The sequence below is a fragment of the Terrapene carolina genome, unplaced genomic scaffold, assembly GCF_002925995.2.
Source record: "Terrapene carolina triunguis isolate 2854851 unplaced genomic scaffold, T_m_triunguis-2.0 Scaffold629, whole genome shotgun sequence".
Lineage (NCBI taxonomy): Eukaryota > Metazoa > Chordata > Testudines > Emydidae > Terrapene > Terrapene triunguis.
This window is the reverse complement of record NW_020664980.1, coordinates 13,476,822-13,494,062: the sequence shown is the minus strand read 5'-3', so window position 1 is coordinate 13,494,062 and position 17,241 is coordinate 13,476,822. Positions and strand designations below refer to the sequence as shown.

The window sequence follows — 17,241 nt, the reverse complement described above, 5'->3', positions numbered from 1 at the left end:
TGACCGCCCCGCCCCCTATCCACACCCCCACCCTCTGACCACCCCCCAAACTCCCCTGCCCTCTATCCAACCCCCCCCTGCTCCCTGCCCCCTTACCGCGCTGCCTGGAGCACCGGTGGCTGGCAGCACTACAGCCGTGCCGCCCGGCTGGAGCTGGGCCACGCCGCCACCGCCACCACGCAGCACAGAGACTGGGTCAGGCCGGGCTCTGCAGCTGCGCTGCCCCAGGAGCTCACAGCCCCGCTGCCCAGGGCATTGCACTGGCGGCGGAGTGAGCTGAGGCTGCGGGGGAAGGGCCAGGGTAGCCTCCCAGGGCAGGAGCTCGGGGGCCAGGCAGGACGATCCCGCGGGCCGGATGTGGCCCACGGGCTGTAGTTTGCCCACCTCTGGTCTAAGGGCAGCTTCAGCCTCTCTCCAGGCTAAATATCTTCTTTGGCTATGCCTCGATGCGAGGATGATGTCTGCCAAGTGGGGTCATTGGTGAGTTTTTAAGTGGCTGAGGAGCCCAGTTCTTGCCCTGCAGATTTCCCCACAGAAGTGGCAGGTGTGATCTTGGAGGAGACGTAGCTGTTGGCTGGAGCGTTGTGCCCTTTCTTTCCTCCTTTGTCACTTCTCTGTCTCATGAGCACGTCTGTTCTCCTCCAAGTGAGCTGTGGCTTGGTGTGTGGTGTGGCGCCGCCATGTGCTGTTCCACGCCGAGTCCTCCCAGTTTGTTGAGTTGATGCCTCCCGTTTTAAGGCTAAATATAGACTCCCTGCCTCATCCTAGCACCATGGTCCTAGGGCTCTGAAAGCATCTGGCTCATCCCTGTGTGAGGCCGATGCTGCACCTTGGGGAGTTCCCAGCACAACAGTCTGCTAGAAGGCAGTCCTGCTGGAGAGATTCGGGCACTGCTTTCTATGGGCTACCTTTTGCCCTCGTTCACCCCAATGGCTCTCCATTGGCTTTGCCATAATGAGCATATACCATGGTAAATAAAAGCAGAATCCAGGCCTCTGGGCTCGCTCAGTTCTGAGTTTCCGCCACAGCGCTCTAGCGGCACCCCCAAAAAGAGGAACAGGCTCTCCTCCCGGGACTGCAGACCCCCGTCCTTTCTGCCCTGAGCCGTTCCTAATGACAAGCTCCGACGGCAGGCATAGTGCTCAGCGCGGGCCCATGCACTCCTTCCCTGCTTTGCCCGCAGCTCCGCTCCTGGGGAAGGGGACGTTCTCACAGGGTGGTAAAGTGGGCACAAGGTGGAACATGTCTGAGCCACGCTGGATTCCATCGAGAAAATGGCTTCCTCTTTGCCTCCCCCACAGAATTCCCCCTGGCTCCCCAGAGGTCCCTGGGCTCCCCAGGATCTCTTTAAGATCATGTCCCTGCCCGACTCCAGAGTGCTGGTCAGAGCCTGGGACATTTTGCCATTGAACTCAGCTGAGATTGTGATCCCTGTTCGTTTGTATTTGCAGTAAACTCTAGTGGCCAGAGCCCTGTAACGCTAGGCACTGCACAGCCATCTTTGCCCCAGAGAGCTTACAGGCTGAGTAGAAGACAAGAGACACCAGGTGGATGCAGACAGATGGGGAGAACAAGGAAGCCCATGAGACAATGATGGGAGGCAGTGGTCCCAGCATGCCACCTGCCTAGGGTTTGGCTCTCCCAAACATTGATTCACCCCCTGCTGTTTCACTCCCTCCTCTTTAGTCTCGTCCCTCAATGTTTCCATCCGCGCGGTGCAGACCGTGGTGAAGCAAGGCGAGAACATCACCGTGATGTGCACTGTGAGCGGCAACGAAGTGGTGGATTTCAGCTGGTTTTACCCTCGCCAGGAGGTGAGTGCTGCAGCCCGCGCTCTGTAACCAGCCTGGCAGCTCCTCCCCTGGCCTGGCCTGGTGGTCTCGTCATTGCTGATCTTGCGGGCTGGGGGTCTCCTCTCTCCCCTGCGCAGGCAGGTAAGGCCGTGGAGCCTGTGACGGACTTTTTGCCTGGATCCAGCCATGACATCCGCTCCACCGTGACCATCCAGAATGCAGAGCTGGAGGACACCGGCACCTACATCTGCCACGTCTCTGAGGTCTACCACCAGAATACGGACAAGAAGGACATTGAGGTCAACGTGATCGGTGCGTTGCCACACTCTCGGGGCCAGCTAGCTCTGGGCACCAGCTAGCCCTCCAACCTCTCTCATAGACTCATAGACTTTAAGGTCAGAAGGGACCATTATGATCATCTAGTCTGACCTCCTGCACAATGCAGGCCACAGAATCTCACCCACCCACTCCTGAACAAACCCCTAACCTATGCCTGAGTTATTGAAGTCCTCAAATCGTGGTTTAAAGACCTCAAGGTGCAGAGAATCCTCCAGCAAGTGACCCGTGCCCCACGCTGCAGAGGAAGGCGAAAAACCTCCAGGGCCTCTGCCAATCTGCCCTGGAGGAAAATTCCTTCCCGACCCCAAATATGGCGATCAGTTAAACCCTGAGCATGTGGGCAAGACTCACCAGCCAGCACCCAGGAAAGAATTCTCTGTAGTAACTCAGATCCCCCCCTCTCTAGTGTCCCATCACAGGCCATTGGGCATATTTACCTGCTAATAATGAAAGATCAATTAATTGCCAACATTAGGCTATCCCATCATACCATCCCCTCCATAAACTTATCAAGCTTAGTCTTGAAGCCAGATATGTCTTTTGCCCTCACTGCTCCCCTTGGAAGGCTGTTCCAGAGCTTCACTCCTCTAATGGTTAGAAACCTTCATCTAATTTCAAGTCTAAACTTCCTAATGTCCAGTTTATATCTCTCCCCAAGCCACACATGCCTGGATTCATCCCTCTTCCACATGGCCCTGGCAACCCCGGCTCCCAGAAAGTCACTCACCCCACCCCCTCCCAAAGAGGCCTAGAATCATCCCCACTTACTCCCACATCTAGGAGAACCCCAGCATCTTGCTTATAGCCATGGGCAAGAGACAATGAGCTACTCATCCATGCTGGGCCGAGGAGCCCTGAGGCCCCTTGAGATGAGGCTCTGCTGCAGCCTCCCCCGGATACAGGAGCTGGCTTGGCCAAACACACTCGCCTAGTGTCCCTGTGTGTGTAATTCCTCTCGTTTTTAACTGGATTTTATTGGGTGAAACCTTCCCCTTCAGAATAACAAACTCCTCCCCTGCTGTGAGCTTTGCTAGCTTCCTAGAGGCCTTCGGTCTCCAGAGCACCCCTCACAGACCCTGGAAGGACCATCCTCCAACTAAAGATGGGTCTGAGGCACAAAGATTGGATCCAGATCAAATTGCCCAGAGATTTCAGGGGCATTGGGCCATCTCTACCCTTAACAGAGACAGATGTGTATCCATGTGGCGAGTAGCCAGATCCCCCTCCTAGGGTGAACAGGTGTCCGGTTTTGGACCGGAACTCACGGTCGAAAAGGGATCCTGGCAGCTTCAGGCAGCACAGCTGACCGGGCTGTTGACTATCCGGTTGGTGCCACTGCACAGCGGGGCTGGCAGGCTCCCTGCTAGCCTCCATGCTGTGCGGTTCCCGGGAAGCAGCGTCATGTCCCCCTTCCAGCTCCTACACATGGGGCAGCCAGGGTGCTCTGCACGCTGCCCCCGCCCCAAGCACCGCCCCCGCAGCTCCCATTGGCCAGGAACCACAGCCAATGGGAGCTGCAGGGGTGGCGCCTGCGGACAGGGCAGCATACAGAACTGCCTGGCCGTGCCTCTGCATAGGAGCTGGAGGGAGGACATGCTGCAGCTTCCAGGAGCTGCTCGAGGTAAACACCATCCTGAGCTTGCACCCCTGAGCCTCCTCTGCACCCCAAACCCCTGCCCCAGCCCAGATCCCCCCTCCCGCCCTCCGAACCCCTTGGTCCCAGCCTGGAGCACCCTCCTGCACCCCAAACCCCTCATCCTCAGCCCCACCCCAGAGTCTGCACCCCCAGCCAGAGTCCTCACCTCCCCACCCCACCCCCCTGCCTCAGCCCGGAGCCCCCTCCCATACTCTGTACCCCTCAGCTCCACCCCTCATCCGGAGCCCCCTCCTGTACCCCAAACCCCTCATCCCTGGCCCCACCCCAGAGCCCGCACCCCCAGCCAGAGCCCTCACCCCCTCCTGCACCCCAGCCCCCTGAGCCAGCACAGTGAAAATGAGCGAGTGAGGGTGGGGAGAGCGAGCGACAGAGGGAGGGGGTGGCCTCAGAGAAGGGGTGGGGCATGGGTGGGGCCTCAGAGGATGGGCGGGGTGGGAGCGGGGCAAGAGTGTTTGGTTTTGTGCGAGTAGAAAGTTGGCAGCCCTACCCCCTCCCACTCTTCTCTCTGTCTCCCCCCAGCCTCCCTGCTCCTTCTCCTTTCCTGGGAGCAGGCCCTGGGATGGGGGTGCTGACCCTGCCTCTCTCTGAACCCTCTGCAGAGCGTGGCTTTGTGAGGTTCCACACTGGTCTGAACGACGTCGAGTTTGCCGAGGTGCACAAGAGTCGCATCATCCAGGTGCAGATCGAGGCCTATCCACAGCCAACCATCCTGTGGCTGAAGGACAATGAGACCCTGAGGGTGGGGAACAGCAGCGAATTCGTCATCACCAGCAAGAACCTGTCGGAAAACAGGTGAGACGGCCCCTGTGGGTGGGACACAGCCCTCCCCCCAGAGATGGGTGCGGCTAGAGCCCAGCGATACAACCGCTCCCATCCTGAGTGGAGCAGGGGGACGGGAATTCTCAGTGCCCAGCCAGAACTAGCCATCTACGTGGTGGGGGATCCTCCACATTGATCCTGACTCGACCGTTTGCTGTGCGGTTTCTATGCAAGCCTCAGGGTTCGGCTGGATGGGAGCGACCCACCCCAGTACGCCTGTTGGGCAGCAGGGAGCGTCTTCCCATCTTCACTGCTCTGGGATCCTTTTCCCTCCAGGTACCAAACCACTCTGACCCTAGTGCGAGTGAAGCAGAATGAAGGGGGATTCTACACCGTCCGGGCATCCCATGAGGATGACACGCAGGAGATGTCCTTCTACCTGCAAATTAACGGTGAGGAGGCAGCACCACCAGCCTTTGAGACGCACCAGGTTAGAGGGGGTCCTAGCAGCTCCCTCCACAATTCACAGCGGGACAGAGAGACCCAGCTGCTTTGACAGGACAACAGGCGGAAGCAGACAACACCCTCACTCGAAATTTCTCAGATCGATTCGCCACAGGAAGCAGAACTAGGATCCACATTAGGCAGGGAACGGGATTGGCACCATTGCCTATTGAAACTAAGCAATACTATCGCCATGTGCGTACAACAAACAATCGAAGGCAGGTGAATGCTTCACATTTGGTTCATCAGGTGGCAATATATACTGCCTGTGTGTGTTCCTGCCTAAAAACGGCCAGAAAATGCCAGTTGTTTTTTTGCAGGAAATTTTGTGGGAGGAAAGTTGTGGAGGTTTTTTTGGTTAGGGGTTTCTTTGTTTGTTTTAATTTCCCAGGATTTTTTTTAGTTTTTCTATAAAAAAGCAGAACCCCCAAAGATCTGTAGTTTTAAAAAACCATTTCCAGTCAAATTTTCCAGTTTTCAAAACTCCCGATGTGTTTTACCAAAACATATTTTCATTTTGCTCAAAAAGCCTTTTTTCAAAAAAAGATGGAAACCGGTCGACCCGTCCTAGGCATTCACAGTGCGGCGTGACTCGGGCGCCCGTCGTGAAATGGGGGTGGATCTAGCCAGACACAGCAGAGTGGAGCTGACGCCACTTACGTTGGGTCTAAATTTGCCCCTTAAATCTCAGCCCATCTGAGGTGTCGAAGTGTTCCCTGCCAGTTCCCCACCAGCTAACAGGGCAGTCTGGGAGGGCAACCTACTGCCCGCACCACCCCAGCTCACCCTGTGCCTCCAGCAGTGGAATTCAAGGGAGGGGACACCCTCATCCTCCATTCCAGCAGCTGGGGGCCCTAAAATTGTACAACTATTGCTGAAGGGACCATGGCTGCGTACATGGCCACCAGCCCAGGCCCCTCCTTGGCCCTCTGCAGGGTGGCTACTTACTTCACTCATGTTCTCTAGCATAGATGGGTTCCTGCCCCATGGCAGTCTCTCTCCAAACACACAGTGGGGAGGTTTTCCTCCCGCCAGTGAGATCAGCTGTCACCCACGTTTCATGACCGTCGCTCCCCTCCCGCCGGCAAAGCAAATGGTCCAGAGAAGAGCAACAAGAATGATTAAAGGTCTAGAGAACATGACCTATGAAGGAAGGCTGAAAGAATTGGGTTTGTTTAGTTTGGAAAAGAGAAGACTGAGAGGGGACATGATAGCAGTTTTCAGGTATCTAAAAGGGTGTCATAAGGAGGAGGGAGAAAACTTGTTCACCTTAGCCTCTAAGGATAGAACAAGAAGCAATGGGCTTAAACTGCAGCAAGGGAGGTCTAGGTTGGACATTAGGAAAAAGTTCCTAACTGTCAGGGTGGTTAAACACTGGAATAAACTGCCTAGGGAGGTTGTGGAATCTCCATCTCTGGAGATATTTAAGAGTAGGTTAGATAAATGTCTATCAGGGATGGTCTAGACAGTATTTGGTCCTGCCATGCGGGCAGGGGACTGGACTCGATGACCTCTCGAGGTCCCTTCCAGTCCTAGAATCTATGAATCTATGACTCTCTCTTTTCCCTTCCCAGTGCCCGCCAACGTGTTATGGCTGAAGGAGAACAGCAATGCCAGCAGTGGGGAGCAGACCGTCATGTGCTTCACTGAAGGGATGCCCCAGCCAGAGCTCATGTGGTTCACCTGCAGTGACATCAAAGGGTGAGGGGGCCTGGCGACCCAGTGCAGGCATGGGAAAGTCTGTAAAGCGCCTCTTGCTGGGCGAGGATGGGACTGACAGTTGTGGGTGTCCTCTCACCCAAAGCTCCTGGACCATGCCCTGTAGCACTTCCTGCTGCGAGAAACTGGGAACTGGGCATCTCTGGGCCCGTGCTCACCTCGCTTACTGTGTCTCCTGTTGGGAAAAATTGGGACTGAATTTTACTGAGTAATTGATGCACTTGTGTGTCTAGTTAGTGCTCCATAATCTCAGCCCTGAAGGGGTTTAGATCTCTGCCAGTGGGGTAAAGGAGACAGAGCTCTGGTTCTTCACCTCAGTTATTATTTGTATTACCATAGTGCCTAGCAGCGCCAGCCACAGATGGGAACCCCAGTGCACTAGGGGTACAGACACAGAACAAAATTACTGCCCCTGCCCAAGAGAGCTTCCAGTCTAAGTGAAAGACAAGAGACGACAGGTGAATATGGACAGACAGACGGGAGGCTGTTGGCCAACATGATAGGCAGCAGTCGCAGCACACATGAATCAGGTCCTTTAGGGGCTGACCTTTGGCCTATTGCTGCAGACTGGCGCAGCTTGTCCCCACCAATCCTGACTCTCCCATTTTTGTTTTCTAACATCCTCTGTGAGGCCCGGATATTATTTCTCACGGGACACACAAAAATCAGTGGGTGCTCCCCCTGCTGGCTCTGCCACAGCAGTGCCCTGCTCTAAATCTCCATTCCCGGAGCTGCGCAGATACCAGCAGAGCTGAGTGTTGTGCTGCGGGAAGTGGAGCCCCAGCGGTTGTTCCCTCCAGCCTTCGCCATTAGTTTGTGTCACTTACTGTTTACTAGGAAAAGGGCTGGAACAAGTGCCTTAAAACAGAAGCTGAGATGGGGCTCACTTGAGGCCCCCTGGCTCATCAGTGTTGGTGCAAGAGAATGAATAAAGGGATCTGTGCTGGCAGTTCAAGTACAGACACAGCGACAGGGAAGTCAGCGGGGCAGGGAAGCTCACTGGAGGAAGAGCTGTTATCCTCAAGCATTTGCGGGGCACAGGGAGGGTCATGAAGAGCCGAGATAGAACAGCTATCATACAGCATCCCGCAGCGTCATGCAGCCGAGATTGTCTCCCATGTGTGGCTTTTTCAACTGGAAGGTGCGGCACCAAGGAGCAGCCCACCAGGGTCCTGGGGAACAACTCAGAGGAGATCAACCTGCAGACCAGCTCCATGTACCACGAGACGCTGAAGGTTTACAGAGTGAACAGCACGCTGCGGCTCCGCAGGGTGGACGAAGACCTGCTCATCAGATGCTCTGTGCAGAATCTCCTGGGCAATGATTTTGAGGACATCACCCTGGTCCCACACGGTGAGTTGGCTGGCACCCGCTCTGTCCCACGTGTGCAGGTCTGTGTGCTGTGGGGTGGAAGCTTAGCCCAGGCCGGGGGACTATGCTGCCCCTAGTGTCTGCAGCCTGCTCCTTTAGTTCAAGCAGAAGAGGCCTCTTTATGGAGCAGCAAAGCTGGAGCCCTTGGTGGCCAACAGTTTGTGCCACCTGCCTGAGGCAATTTCAGTGCCTGGTATGTGCATGCTTTGCCTATCTGGATAAAATATCCCTGTTCCTCCCCTCCCTCTCCCGGCGCAGGGCTCCTGCCTCCTGCTTTGGAGTCTGTGTCCGAAGGGTAAAATGTACACATCCCTTTCTTTGCACGATCCAGTTGTAATGTCCTCTGTCCTGACACGGAGCAGTAGCATGAGTGTAGAAACCAGGAGGGGGTGGATGTGCCAGAGCCAGACCACATGGAGTCAGTGCGAAGGGAGAGCAGGTGTTTGCACAAACAGCTACCAAGCGGGCATCACCCTTAGTGTATTTCACCAGCATTCATGTTAGCAACTTGTTATCCAGGCTGCAGGCACTAGGGGGAGCCACATACACACATTTATAGGCTGTGAGAGGGCTGAGGCTAGGCCACTGAAAAAGAACCTATGTTCTGGGCTAAAGGGTCAGCCGGGCCAGCTCCCACCAAGAGCGACACCGCTGCCTCCTGCTACCCATGGCTCCGTACACACCCATGAGGTCAAATCTCTTCCAAAAGCCTCTGGGCCCTGGGGAGCTCTCCTGCAGCAAAGGGGCTGGAGCGTCACCACTAATTCCTTCCCACTGCACCCTGCTGGAGAGGCCCCCCCTTCCCCGTGTGTTTGTGCCTCTTTCCAGGGCCCCTCGGGGGGCTAGTTCTAGCGGCAGGGAATAATCGTCCAGGGTTACCCTGAGTCCAGCAGAGAAGGGAGAGGGTCTTCTCTGGGCATCCCAGGTGAGCCCTCGGCAGGGTCATCCCTGGCTGGTCTGGATCAGTGAACACTTCTCATGGGAGTCAGGGCTGGGTAAAGCCAGCCAGGGGACACCACAGAGGCCTGGCTAAGGGTCACTTCCTGTCAGTTTCCAAGGGATGGCACGAAAGGACCAAGACGTGCCCCAGGCCCAGCACTGGCTGCCGGGGGTTGAAGTCGTCCGGGGAGGTTTGGAGAGGAAGGGGGGAGCAGGACTTATGGGACAAGACAGGGCGGGGTCTCAGAGTGGGGCATTTCAGATGAGGCGCTCTTGGCTAGTTTCTCCGAGTGGCTGCCCTGAGCTCCCCAGGCCATGTGGGGCTGGAGGCGTCTGATTGTTTTCCATGTGGCTCTTGTTGTAGGCTGGCCCTTGAAGGTGATCATCATCTCAATCATCCTGGCCTTGGTGGGGGTGCTTGCCGTCATCTTCCTGGTGATCCTCATCGTCCTGTGGCTGAAGGTCAGGGCGAGCACCGTCTCCCACTTTGGGAGGTGGGGAGGTCTCCTCCCTTTGACTGCATGCACTGAGAGGGCACGGCCGGGCTGTGATGGGCAGCTGCAGAACAGCCCCCTCGTCTAGCTCCTTGGTGCAGGACTGGAGCCCACCAGGCATAGGCACCAACTCCGTGGGTGCCCCAAGGCTGGCACCCATGGAAAAAAATTAGTGGATGCTTAGCACCCACAGGCAGCCAGCTCCCCCCTCACCCCAGTGCCTCCCATCCGCCGGCGGCCCTGCCGATCAACTCCTCCCCCTCCTTCCCAGTGCCTCCCGCCCGCAGCGATCAGCTGTTCTGCGGCGTGCAGGAGGCGCTGGGGGGGGGGAGCGGGGATGGTTGGGGGAGGGGACAGAACTAGGTGGGAAGAGGCGGGGCAGGGACGGGCGCTTGGGAGAAGTGGTGGGGTGGGGGCAGGGTCTGGGGCGTAACTGGGTGGGAAGATGTGAGGCAGGGGCGGGATGACGGGGGGAGGCTTGGGGGAAGGGGTCAGGTGAAGGCGGGGCCTGGGCAGAGAGCGGGGGTTCAGCACCCCCAGGGCCTGGAGGAAGCCGGCGTCTGTGCCACCGGGCTCAGGCAGCCACCCTGAGCTCTCCGGTGTGACGTGCAGCAGCGGACCTTCCCTCTGGCCATAATGTGTGAGGAGTGCCCGTGCGACAGCAGCGGTGACTGCACAGCTGGGACGGCTCCCTGAGGCAGAGGGTGCAGGGTCACTGTCTGCAGGGGACACCTCCCAGCACAGCCCCTCTCTCAGCTCTCTCTTCTCCCCTCCCTTCCCCCTCTCCAGAAGCCTCGCTATGAAATCCGCTGGAAGGTGATTGAGTCGGTCAGCTCCGATGGGCATGAGTACATCTACGTGGATCCCATGCAGCTCCCCTACGACTGCAGCTGGGAGCTCTCCAGGGACAAGCTAGTGCTAGGTACCGTGTGCTCAGCAGGAATCACCAGGGGATGCTCAGTGAAAGGGATGTAAAAGAACGGGGGGGCACAAATCCATGACCCCAGAGAGGGAGAGCATGCCTCCAATACCAGAGGGTGAGCCTGTGGCCAGGGCCAGCTGTGCAGGAGGCGTGCGACAGATGCGCTTTCATGGGATGTGTGTGTCACCGACCCACCGATGCTCTTAGCGCGGAGAGATGGGGCATGGGAAGCACATCCAGATCGCTCCCAGAGCCTGCGTTCCTTAGCGCGTTTAGGGGAATTCAGTGGGCTACTGCCTGCTTTGGGGTGGGCTAGTGAGGCACATTCAGCAGGGCTGTCAGGTCCGGTGGCCCTGCCTCTAGGCCATGCTTCTCTCTCCGCTCCGCCTGGATGAGGGGCTTTGCTGTGCAGATCAGAGACAGGAATTCAGCTCAGAGGCATCACTGCAGGCCTAGCCTCTCGGGCAGCATCAGGGTGATGTTAGCCATGCTCCCAGCACCAGAGGCAGCCCCAGAGGAGGGGAGCACACTAGCACGTATGGGACCCTCCATGAACCCACATTCAGTATTGAAGAACCGCCTCCATTGTGGGAATAACAATGTGAGCATTCCCCATTGTCCTACAGCCCTTTACCTGAGGATCTCGAAGCCCTTCACAACCGCCTGTGGGGCTGGGAGAGCAGGACCGGGACAGAGAGCGGGGGCATATGGGTGGGATAGAAACATCCAGGACTTTCCTTGGGTTCAGGAACTTTTGGTAGGCCGGGTCCTGACATGCATGGGGGAACAGAGAGTGGGGGATAGGACCCATTAGAAATCTCAGGGCCGATACATCCAGGCCCTGGTCAAAATGATTGCTGAACTGTCAGAAGGAAACCAGGTAGAATAAAGCATCTCTGAGAATGAACCTCTGCGGGAATGGAATTGTCAAACAGTGCTACCCCTGGTGACCACATCTGGAACAGCTACAGTTCTGTTTGGGAAAGACCCTCGGGTTTTTCCTCCTTATTAACACGCTTCCCAGCCAGGCGGAAATCAGCCCTGGCACAGACATCGTAACTCCCAGCTACCGCCATTCCCTGCTGCGATTGCCGTGGGTGTGCGGTGCTGCTGTCTTTCCTTTTCTGAGCAGCTGCCTTGTGGGCCCCTCCCGTCTGGCCCTGTTGCAGCTGAAATCTGCATCTCCCTGGTGTTTTGCTGCAGGGCGCACTCTCGGATCCGGAGCCTTTGGCCGAGTGGTGGAGGCAACGGCCCATGGCCTGAGCCATTCGCAATCCACGATGCGAGTGGCCGTGAAAATGCTCAAATGTGAGTTTCCCACCATCTCTCCCCTTCGTTCACTGCCACTCTACCTCTCTTCCGTCGTTCTCCCCCACTGCATCCTTCCTGCCCGCCAGGAGACATTCCCTCCCTCTGCATAGACACCAACTGGGTCAGTCATTTGTCTCACCCCTCCCAGCCCTGGCCATGGTGGGACCAGGACGGTGCTAGCTACAGGTCTGTTCGCTCACAGGTGATTCTAGCAGGGTTCTGGGGCCCCTGCCTGGCACAGACAGGGGTTTATTTCTAAGCACCACTGTCTTTCTTGCCTTCTCTCCAAAAGGCAAAGGTCTAGGTAAGCAGGAATCAGAGGGAGTTGCTTATGTCAGTATCAGAGCCGGGCTAAGCACTCAGGAGCTCCCGGCTCCCAGCCTTGTTCTCAGAGCACCTCTCCCTCCGCCGACCCAGTGCTGTGTATGTGACACCAGTTCCTTGGGGGCTGTGCATGTGTCAGGGTCGTGCTCTCGTCTCTCACACCTCAGCATTCTTATTTCATCTTACTGATGCGTCCGTTTAACAGCTACCGCCAGGAGCAGCGAGAAGCAGGCCCTGATGTCTGAGCTGAAGATCATGAGCCACCTGGGGCCTCACCTAAACATTGTCAACTTACTTGGAGCCTGCACCAAAGGAGGTACCTGTCCCCTCCCCTGCCCCTCCCCTGGACATGATCCCCTTTCATCACAGCTGGGACCTGTCCCCTCCCCCTACTGCCCCAAACATTAGCATCCTGCTTAGAGGTCACCACCCTTAGCATGGTCACCAGGCTGAGCTTAGGCGGCCCATCTGTGCACATGGGCCTGCTGCCTGAATGGGAGAAAACTCTGCATGAGTTGCCAGACTCCACTCCTCCCTGCTGCGTGTCCATCCCCTTCCAGCAGCAGGCATAAGAAAATGGTCTCCATCCAATCTCCTTCCAGCAGCATGACCCGTGAGAGGGGCCGATGCTTTGTGGAGAGCCCAGGTAGCCGACGGTGCTCCAAACTCGAAGGCCAGTGGTCCTGCCTGTTCTCCACTCATCTGCGTGCCCCAAACACCCAGCAAAGCAAAGGGCCTCCCTCCCTGGGGCTCCCTGAGTCCCCTTACAAGCGGTTGGGAGAACGTGCAGTGACCTCTTTGCGAAGGGGTTGGCAGTAGAGCTGGTCAGGAATTTCACTGGAAAATGCCGATTTGTCAAACTGAACCTGTTCTCAGGAAGAAGTCGGTTCGGACAAATTTTTCAACTAAAAAAAAAAAATGCTGAAAAGAAAAGTGTAGAAATTGTCGACGTTTTCACAATGAAAGATGCCAATTTTCTGTCTCAAAGCGACTTGTTGTTTTGAAATTTAAGCTAAGCGTAGTCAAAAAAATTGTTTGTCAGTAAAAAATGGTCAAAACTGAAATGAAATGTTTCAGCTGACCCAGAACCAAACATTTTGAGGGGGTTTTCAGTTCATGACAGGTTTCAAGATTTCAACTTTACGTCCTAATTCGGGACAGGAACATTTTTCATTATCTTGACAATTTTCACAAGACAGGAAGCGCATTTCCCACCCAGCTATGGTTGGTAATAAAAGAACAGTCCTGGCCCTGAGCCAGCAAAGCTGCCCCAAGCCCACACCTGACTCAAGCGTTCTCCTTTCCTGCAGGCCCCATCTATATCATAACAGAGTATTGCCGCTATGGAGACCTGGTGGACTATCTGCTCCGGAACAAGCACACCTTCCTCCAGTACTACACCGAGAAAGCAAGGCGAGAGATGGAGGTGTATGGGAATGCCTCTGAAGAGGACAAGGTGTACAGGTGCCTTTAAAGTAATAGCCTTCTCAGGAGCAGCAGAAGGTCTATAAAAGTAGGGGGGCCAACGGCGCTCAAGACTATGGCCCCGCCCTCCATGTCTCCCCTTCCCCCAAGGCCCCGCCCCTTCTCCCTGAGCCCCCACCCTTCCACTTTGACTTCCCCCAAGGCGCTGCCTTTGCACCGCCCCTTCCCCCCAAGACCCACCCCCTGCTCACTTCTCTCTAGTCCCTCCTCCCATGTTGCTCAGCCTTACCGGTAAAATGTGGGAGGGCTATCCCCTCCCGCTTTTAAAAGTGGGGGGGCCGTGGCTCACCCTGTTCTGGCACCCCTGCCTTCTATTTCCTTTATGCATGCAGCCATCCCAGCCAGCCACAGCAGGGTCCTGTCCTTTCTGGGGCACTAAACCCTAAAGATTATGTTCTCTTGTTCACACTGGGGAAGACTAGTGACTTACGGGTAGGCTAACCTATGAACCAGATCTGCAGTACATTGATTTCAATGGAAGTTAGGAACCTAAATACCTTTGCGGATCCAGGTCCCGCCCTGGAATTTTCTGCTTCTAATTCTTCATTTGCAGAACAGGCCCTGTTGTGCTCAGTGCCGAAGTGGGCAGATTTAGCGCATCTTTGTGACAACTTTTCTTCCCCGGCTGAAAAAGAGGAAAATAGTTCTGTTACTGTCCGGCTGCCGTAAGAGGCGTGGGAACCTCTCTGCGGGTTGACTGAGATGCATCGCAGATGGACGTTACAAAGCAGGGTTTTGTCCCAGCGCACGGAAGCAATAGTGAAATGAGACAGGCGCTCAGGACATTGATGGAAGCTCTTGCAGTTTCCATTTCAAGTCAGAGGAGACAATAATAAATGTTGAACAAAAGAACGTTAATCTGGGCTCAGCCTTCAAATTAAGGCCTTGAAAATGCTAGCTGCAATTTTGTGCATGCAGCAGCTTTTCACAGGGGAGTTTTGGCAGGTGCAAAACCTTGGATTTCTGCATGCCAGTTGCATTTGTGCTGTCTAAATGGATTAGGGTTGCCAGACGTCCGGTTTTTGACTGGAACCCCCGGTCGAAAAGGGACCCTGGCAGCTCTGGTCGGCACCACTTACCAGGCCGTTAAAAGTCCAGTCGGCAGCGCAGTGGGGGCCCAGGGCTAAGGCAGGCTCCCTGCCTGCCCTAGCTCTGTGTGGCTCCCGGAAGCGGCCACCAGGTCCCTGCGGCCCCTAGGTACTGGGGTGGCCATGGCCTGGGAGGCTCCGTGCTCTGCCCCCGCCCAGAGTGCCTGCTCCACAGCTCCCATTGGCTGAGAACCGCAACCAATAGGAGCTGTGGGGACGGTGCCTGCAGAGCCTCCCTGGCCATTCATGTGTCTAGGGGCCACAGGGACCTGGGGGCCGCTTCCTGGGAGCCACGGTAAGTGCCACCGGGACCCCGCACCCCCTCCTGCACCCCAAACCCCTCATCCCTGACCCCATCCCAGCGCCCACCCCTCAAGGCGGAGCCCACATCCCCAGAACACCCCAGCCCCCTCCTGCACCCCAAACCCCTTATCCCTGGCCCCACCCCAGAGCCTGCACCCCCAGCTGGAGTCCTCACCCCCACACACACCCCCCAACACTCCAGCCTGGAACCCTCTCCCATACCCTGAACCTCTCATTTCTGGCCCCACCCAGAGCCCATACCCCCCACACCCCAAAACCCTCAGGCCTGGCCCCACCCCAGAGCCCGCACCCCCAGCCGGAGCCGTCACCCCCCTCCCGCACCCCAACCCCCTGCCCCAGCCCGGTGAAAGTGAGTGAGGGTAGGGGAGAGCGAATGATGGAGGGAGGGGGGATGGAGCAAGCAGGGGCGGGGCCTCGGAGAAGGGGTGGGGCCTCAGGAAAGGGACGGGGCTGGGGTGTTCAGTTTTGTGCGATTAGAAAGTTAGCAACCCTAAAATGGATAGTTACTATTTAGGCAGTTAGGCCCAAAAGGAGACCTCAGGTTTTGTGTACAGGGTTACCATAGTAGCACATGCAAATGGCTAATTAGATATGCACCATCACCTCATTTGCACACTGTGATGGGGTCTGTCAGGCCTTCTCTGCTGCCTGCTAGAGGCTTTGGGTCCTGACAGCCTGGCCCAGATCTTCAAAGTCTCTGGACTCTTTTGCTTAAGGAAAACCTGCTCAGGGCCAGACTACCAATGAGACTTAGTCCTCCAGGGGCCTAGAAGGGCCATAAGGAGACACTGACCAATAGGGAGCCAGCAGGCCAGTTAAGAAGGCTTGCCTGTGTCTGAACTGGGCTGTGCTGAGTGAGAGAGGAACAGAAGAGGAGGTTCTTAGTACTAGCCCAGAATATTAGGGGTGGGGGGAGGCAGGGCTGCTCAGGGGCTTGGCTTCTACTTAAACACTGTAACTAAGCAGTCATCTCTTGTGTTTACTAGTTTAAAGGCACAGAGCCAACCTTGAGTTTGGTTTAACATTAACCATTTAAAGACTGCGCTCACGGCAAGGGCTGTTCTGCTCCAGCCCAGCCGCCCGCCTACACACAGGCACGCAAGAGTAAGCCGGCAAATTTGCACATGCTTTTGCATACAGACCGCAGGCCTCCCTCTAAGGACCCCGTTCACCTGCACCAATGTGAGTTGACTCCTGTGCAAAAATGCAGGCACCAAATTGCAGGTGTGCTTAGAGAGGCTGGGCTCAGGCCTTGTAGGAGATGTGGCCCAGTGGTTAACTAAAGAATGAGGATTTTAAAAACTCAGTTTAGTGTGGCTCCGGCCACCTCTCCTGAGAGAAGAGGGCAGTTCAATCTGCAGAGTCATTCATTCCCCTCTCCAGTGCTTTCAAAGGTACCAACGCCCCTCCTACCCCCACCTGGGGTGGCCCCCCCTCCTGTGGAGGGAGAAGGAAATTCAGAGTCAGATTTTTGCCCTTAGGCATGTGCGGATATGTGCATACAGTTGTGCACACCTCAGATACGCAACAAATTTCCAAGGTGCACGTGGAAAGGGGGCATTTGCTCACATGTGGCCATGCACCTGCCAATACCTGCTTCGTGCATCGGAATCTGCACCCACCACCCAGGCCTGAGCAACGATACGTGTGCCATTGTCCATGCCTACGTTTGGAATTCTGGCCCTCCGTAACCGCAGTCCCTGAAATTAAGCCTCCCTTCTCTGAATCTGAAATCCACTCCACCCTTTCTCTTACACTATCTGTTCTGAATGGTTTCTTTGCTTCCCCATTCCAGCCTCACCTCCTTCTCTGTCGAAAGCGATGGGGGCTACATGGATATGAGCAAGGATGACTCCCTGGACTACGTTCCCATGTCTGATATGAAGGGAGAGATCAAGTATGCTGACATTGAGTCTTCCAACTACGGCACTCCGTACGAGTTGGACAGCTATTCCCCCTCAGGTAACGGGAGTCCCTGGAAGGGAGGGAGATGGTGTTCGTGCCACGGTGACTGGTTTCCTTTGCTTTAGGAGCTGGTTGGGGTGTGAGCTGATTCCCGCAGGGTCTGCTGAGCCAGAACAGTGCTGGCACAGTTTCTCCCACACTGAGGCTCTGTGGAGGTCTGAAAAACCCCAGACCAACTTCTGTTCCCACCGACGCGAGCCCCAGCGTTAATCCGTGTGGGAGCCTGGTAACAGCCGTTGTGCCTTTT

At 56.2% G+C, this 17,241-nt stretch overlaps 1 protein-coding gene across 1 annotated transcript in view; it reads left to right on the top strand.

The window, feature by feature from the left end:
• PDGFRB (platelet derived growth factor receptor beta) overlaps positions 1-17,241 on the top strand; it is a 61,724-nt gene that overhangs the window by 30,446 nt on the left and 14,037 nt on the right. Inside the window, exons 5-16 of the mRNA XM_024199792.3 lie at positions 1,687-1,814; positions 1,931-2,105; positions 4,389-4,581; positions 4,885-5,000; positions 6,627-6,753; positions 7,913-8,124; positions 9,446-9,543; positions 10,365-10,497; positions 11,701-11,805; positions 12,338-12,448; positions 13,443-13,596; positions 16,825-16,991. Coding sequence (XP_024055560.2) covers positions 1,687-1,814; positions 1,931-2,105; positions 4,389-4,581; positions 4,885-5,000; positions 6,627-6,753; positions 7,913-8,124; positions 9,446-9,543; positions 10,365-10,497; positions 11,701-11,805; positions 12,338-12,448; positions 13,443-13,596; positions 16,825-16,991 — 1,719 coding nt within the window. The remainder of the gene's footprint in view (positions 1-1,686; positions 1,815-1,930; positions 2,106-4,388; positions 4,582-4,884; positions 5,001-6,626; positions 6,754-7,912; positions 8,125-9,445; positions 9,544-10,364; positions 10,498-11,700; positions 11,806-12,337; positions 12,449-13,442; positions 13,597-16,824; positions 16,992-17,241) is intronic.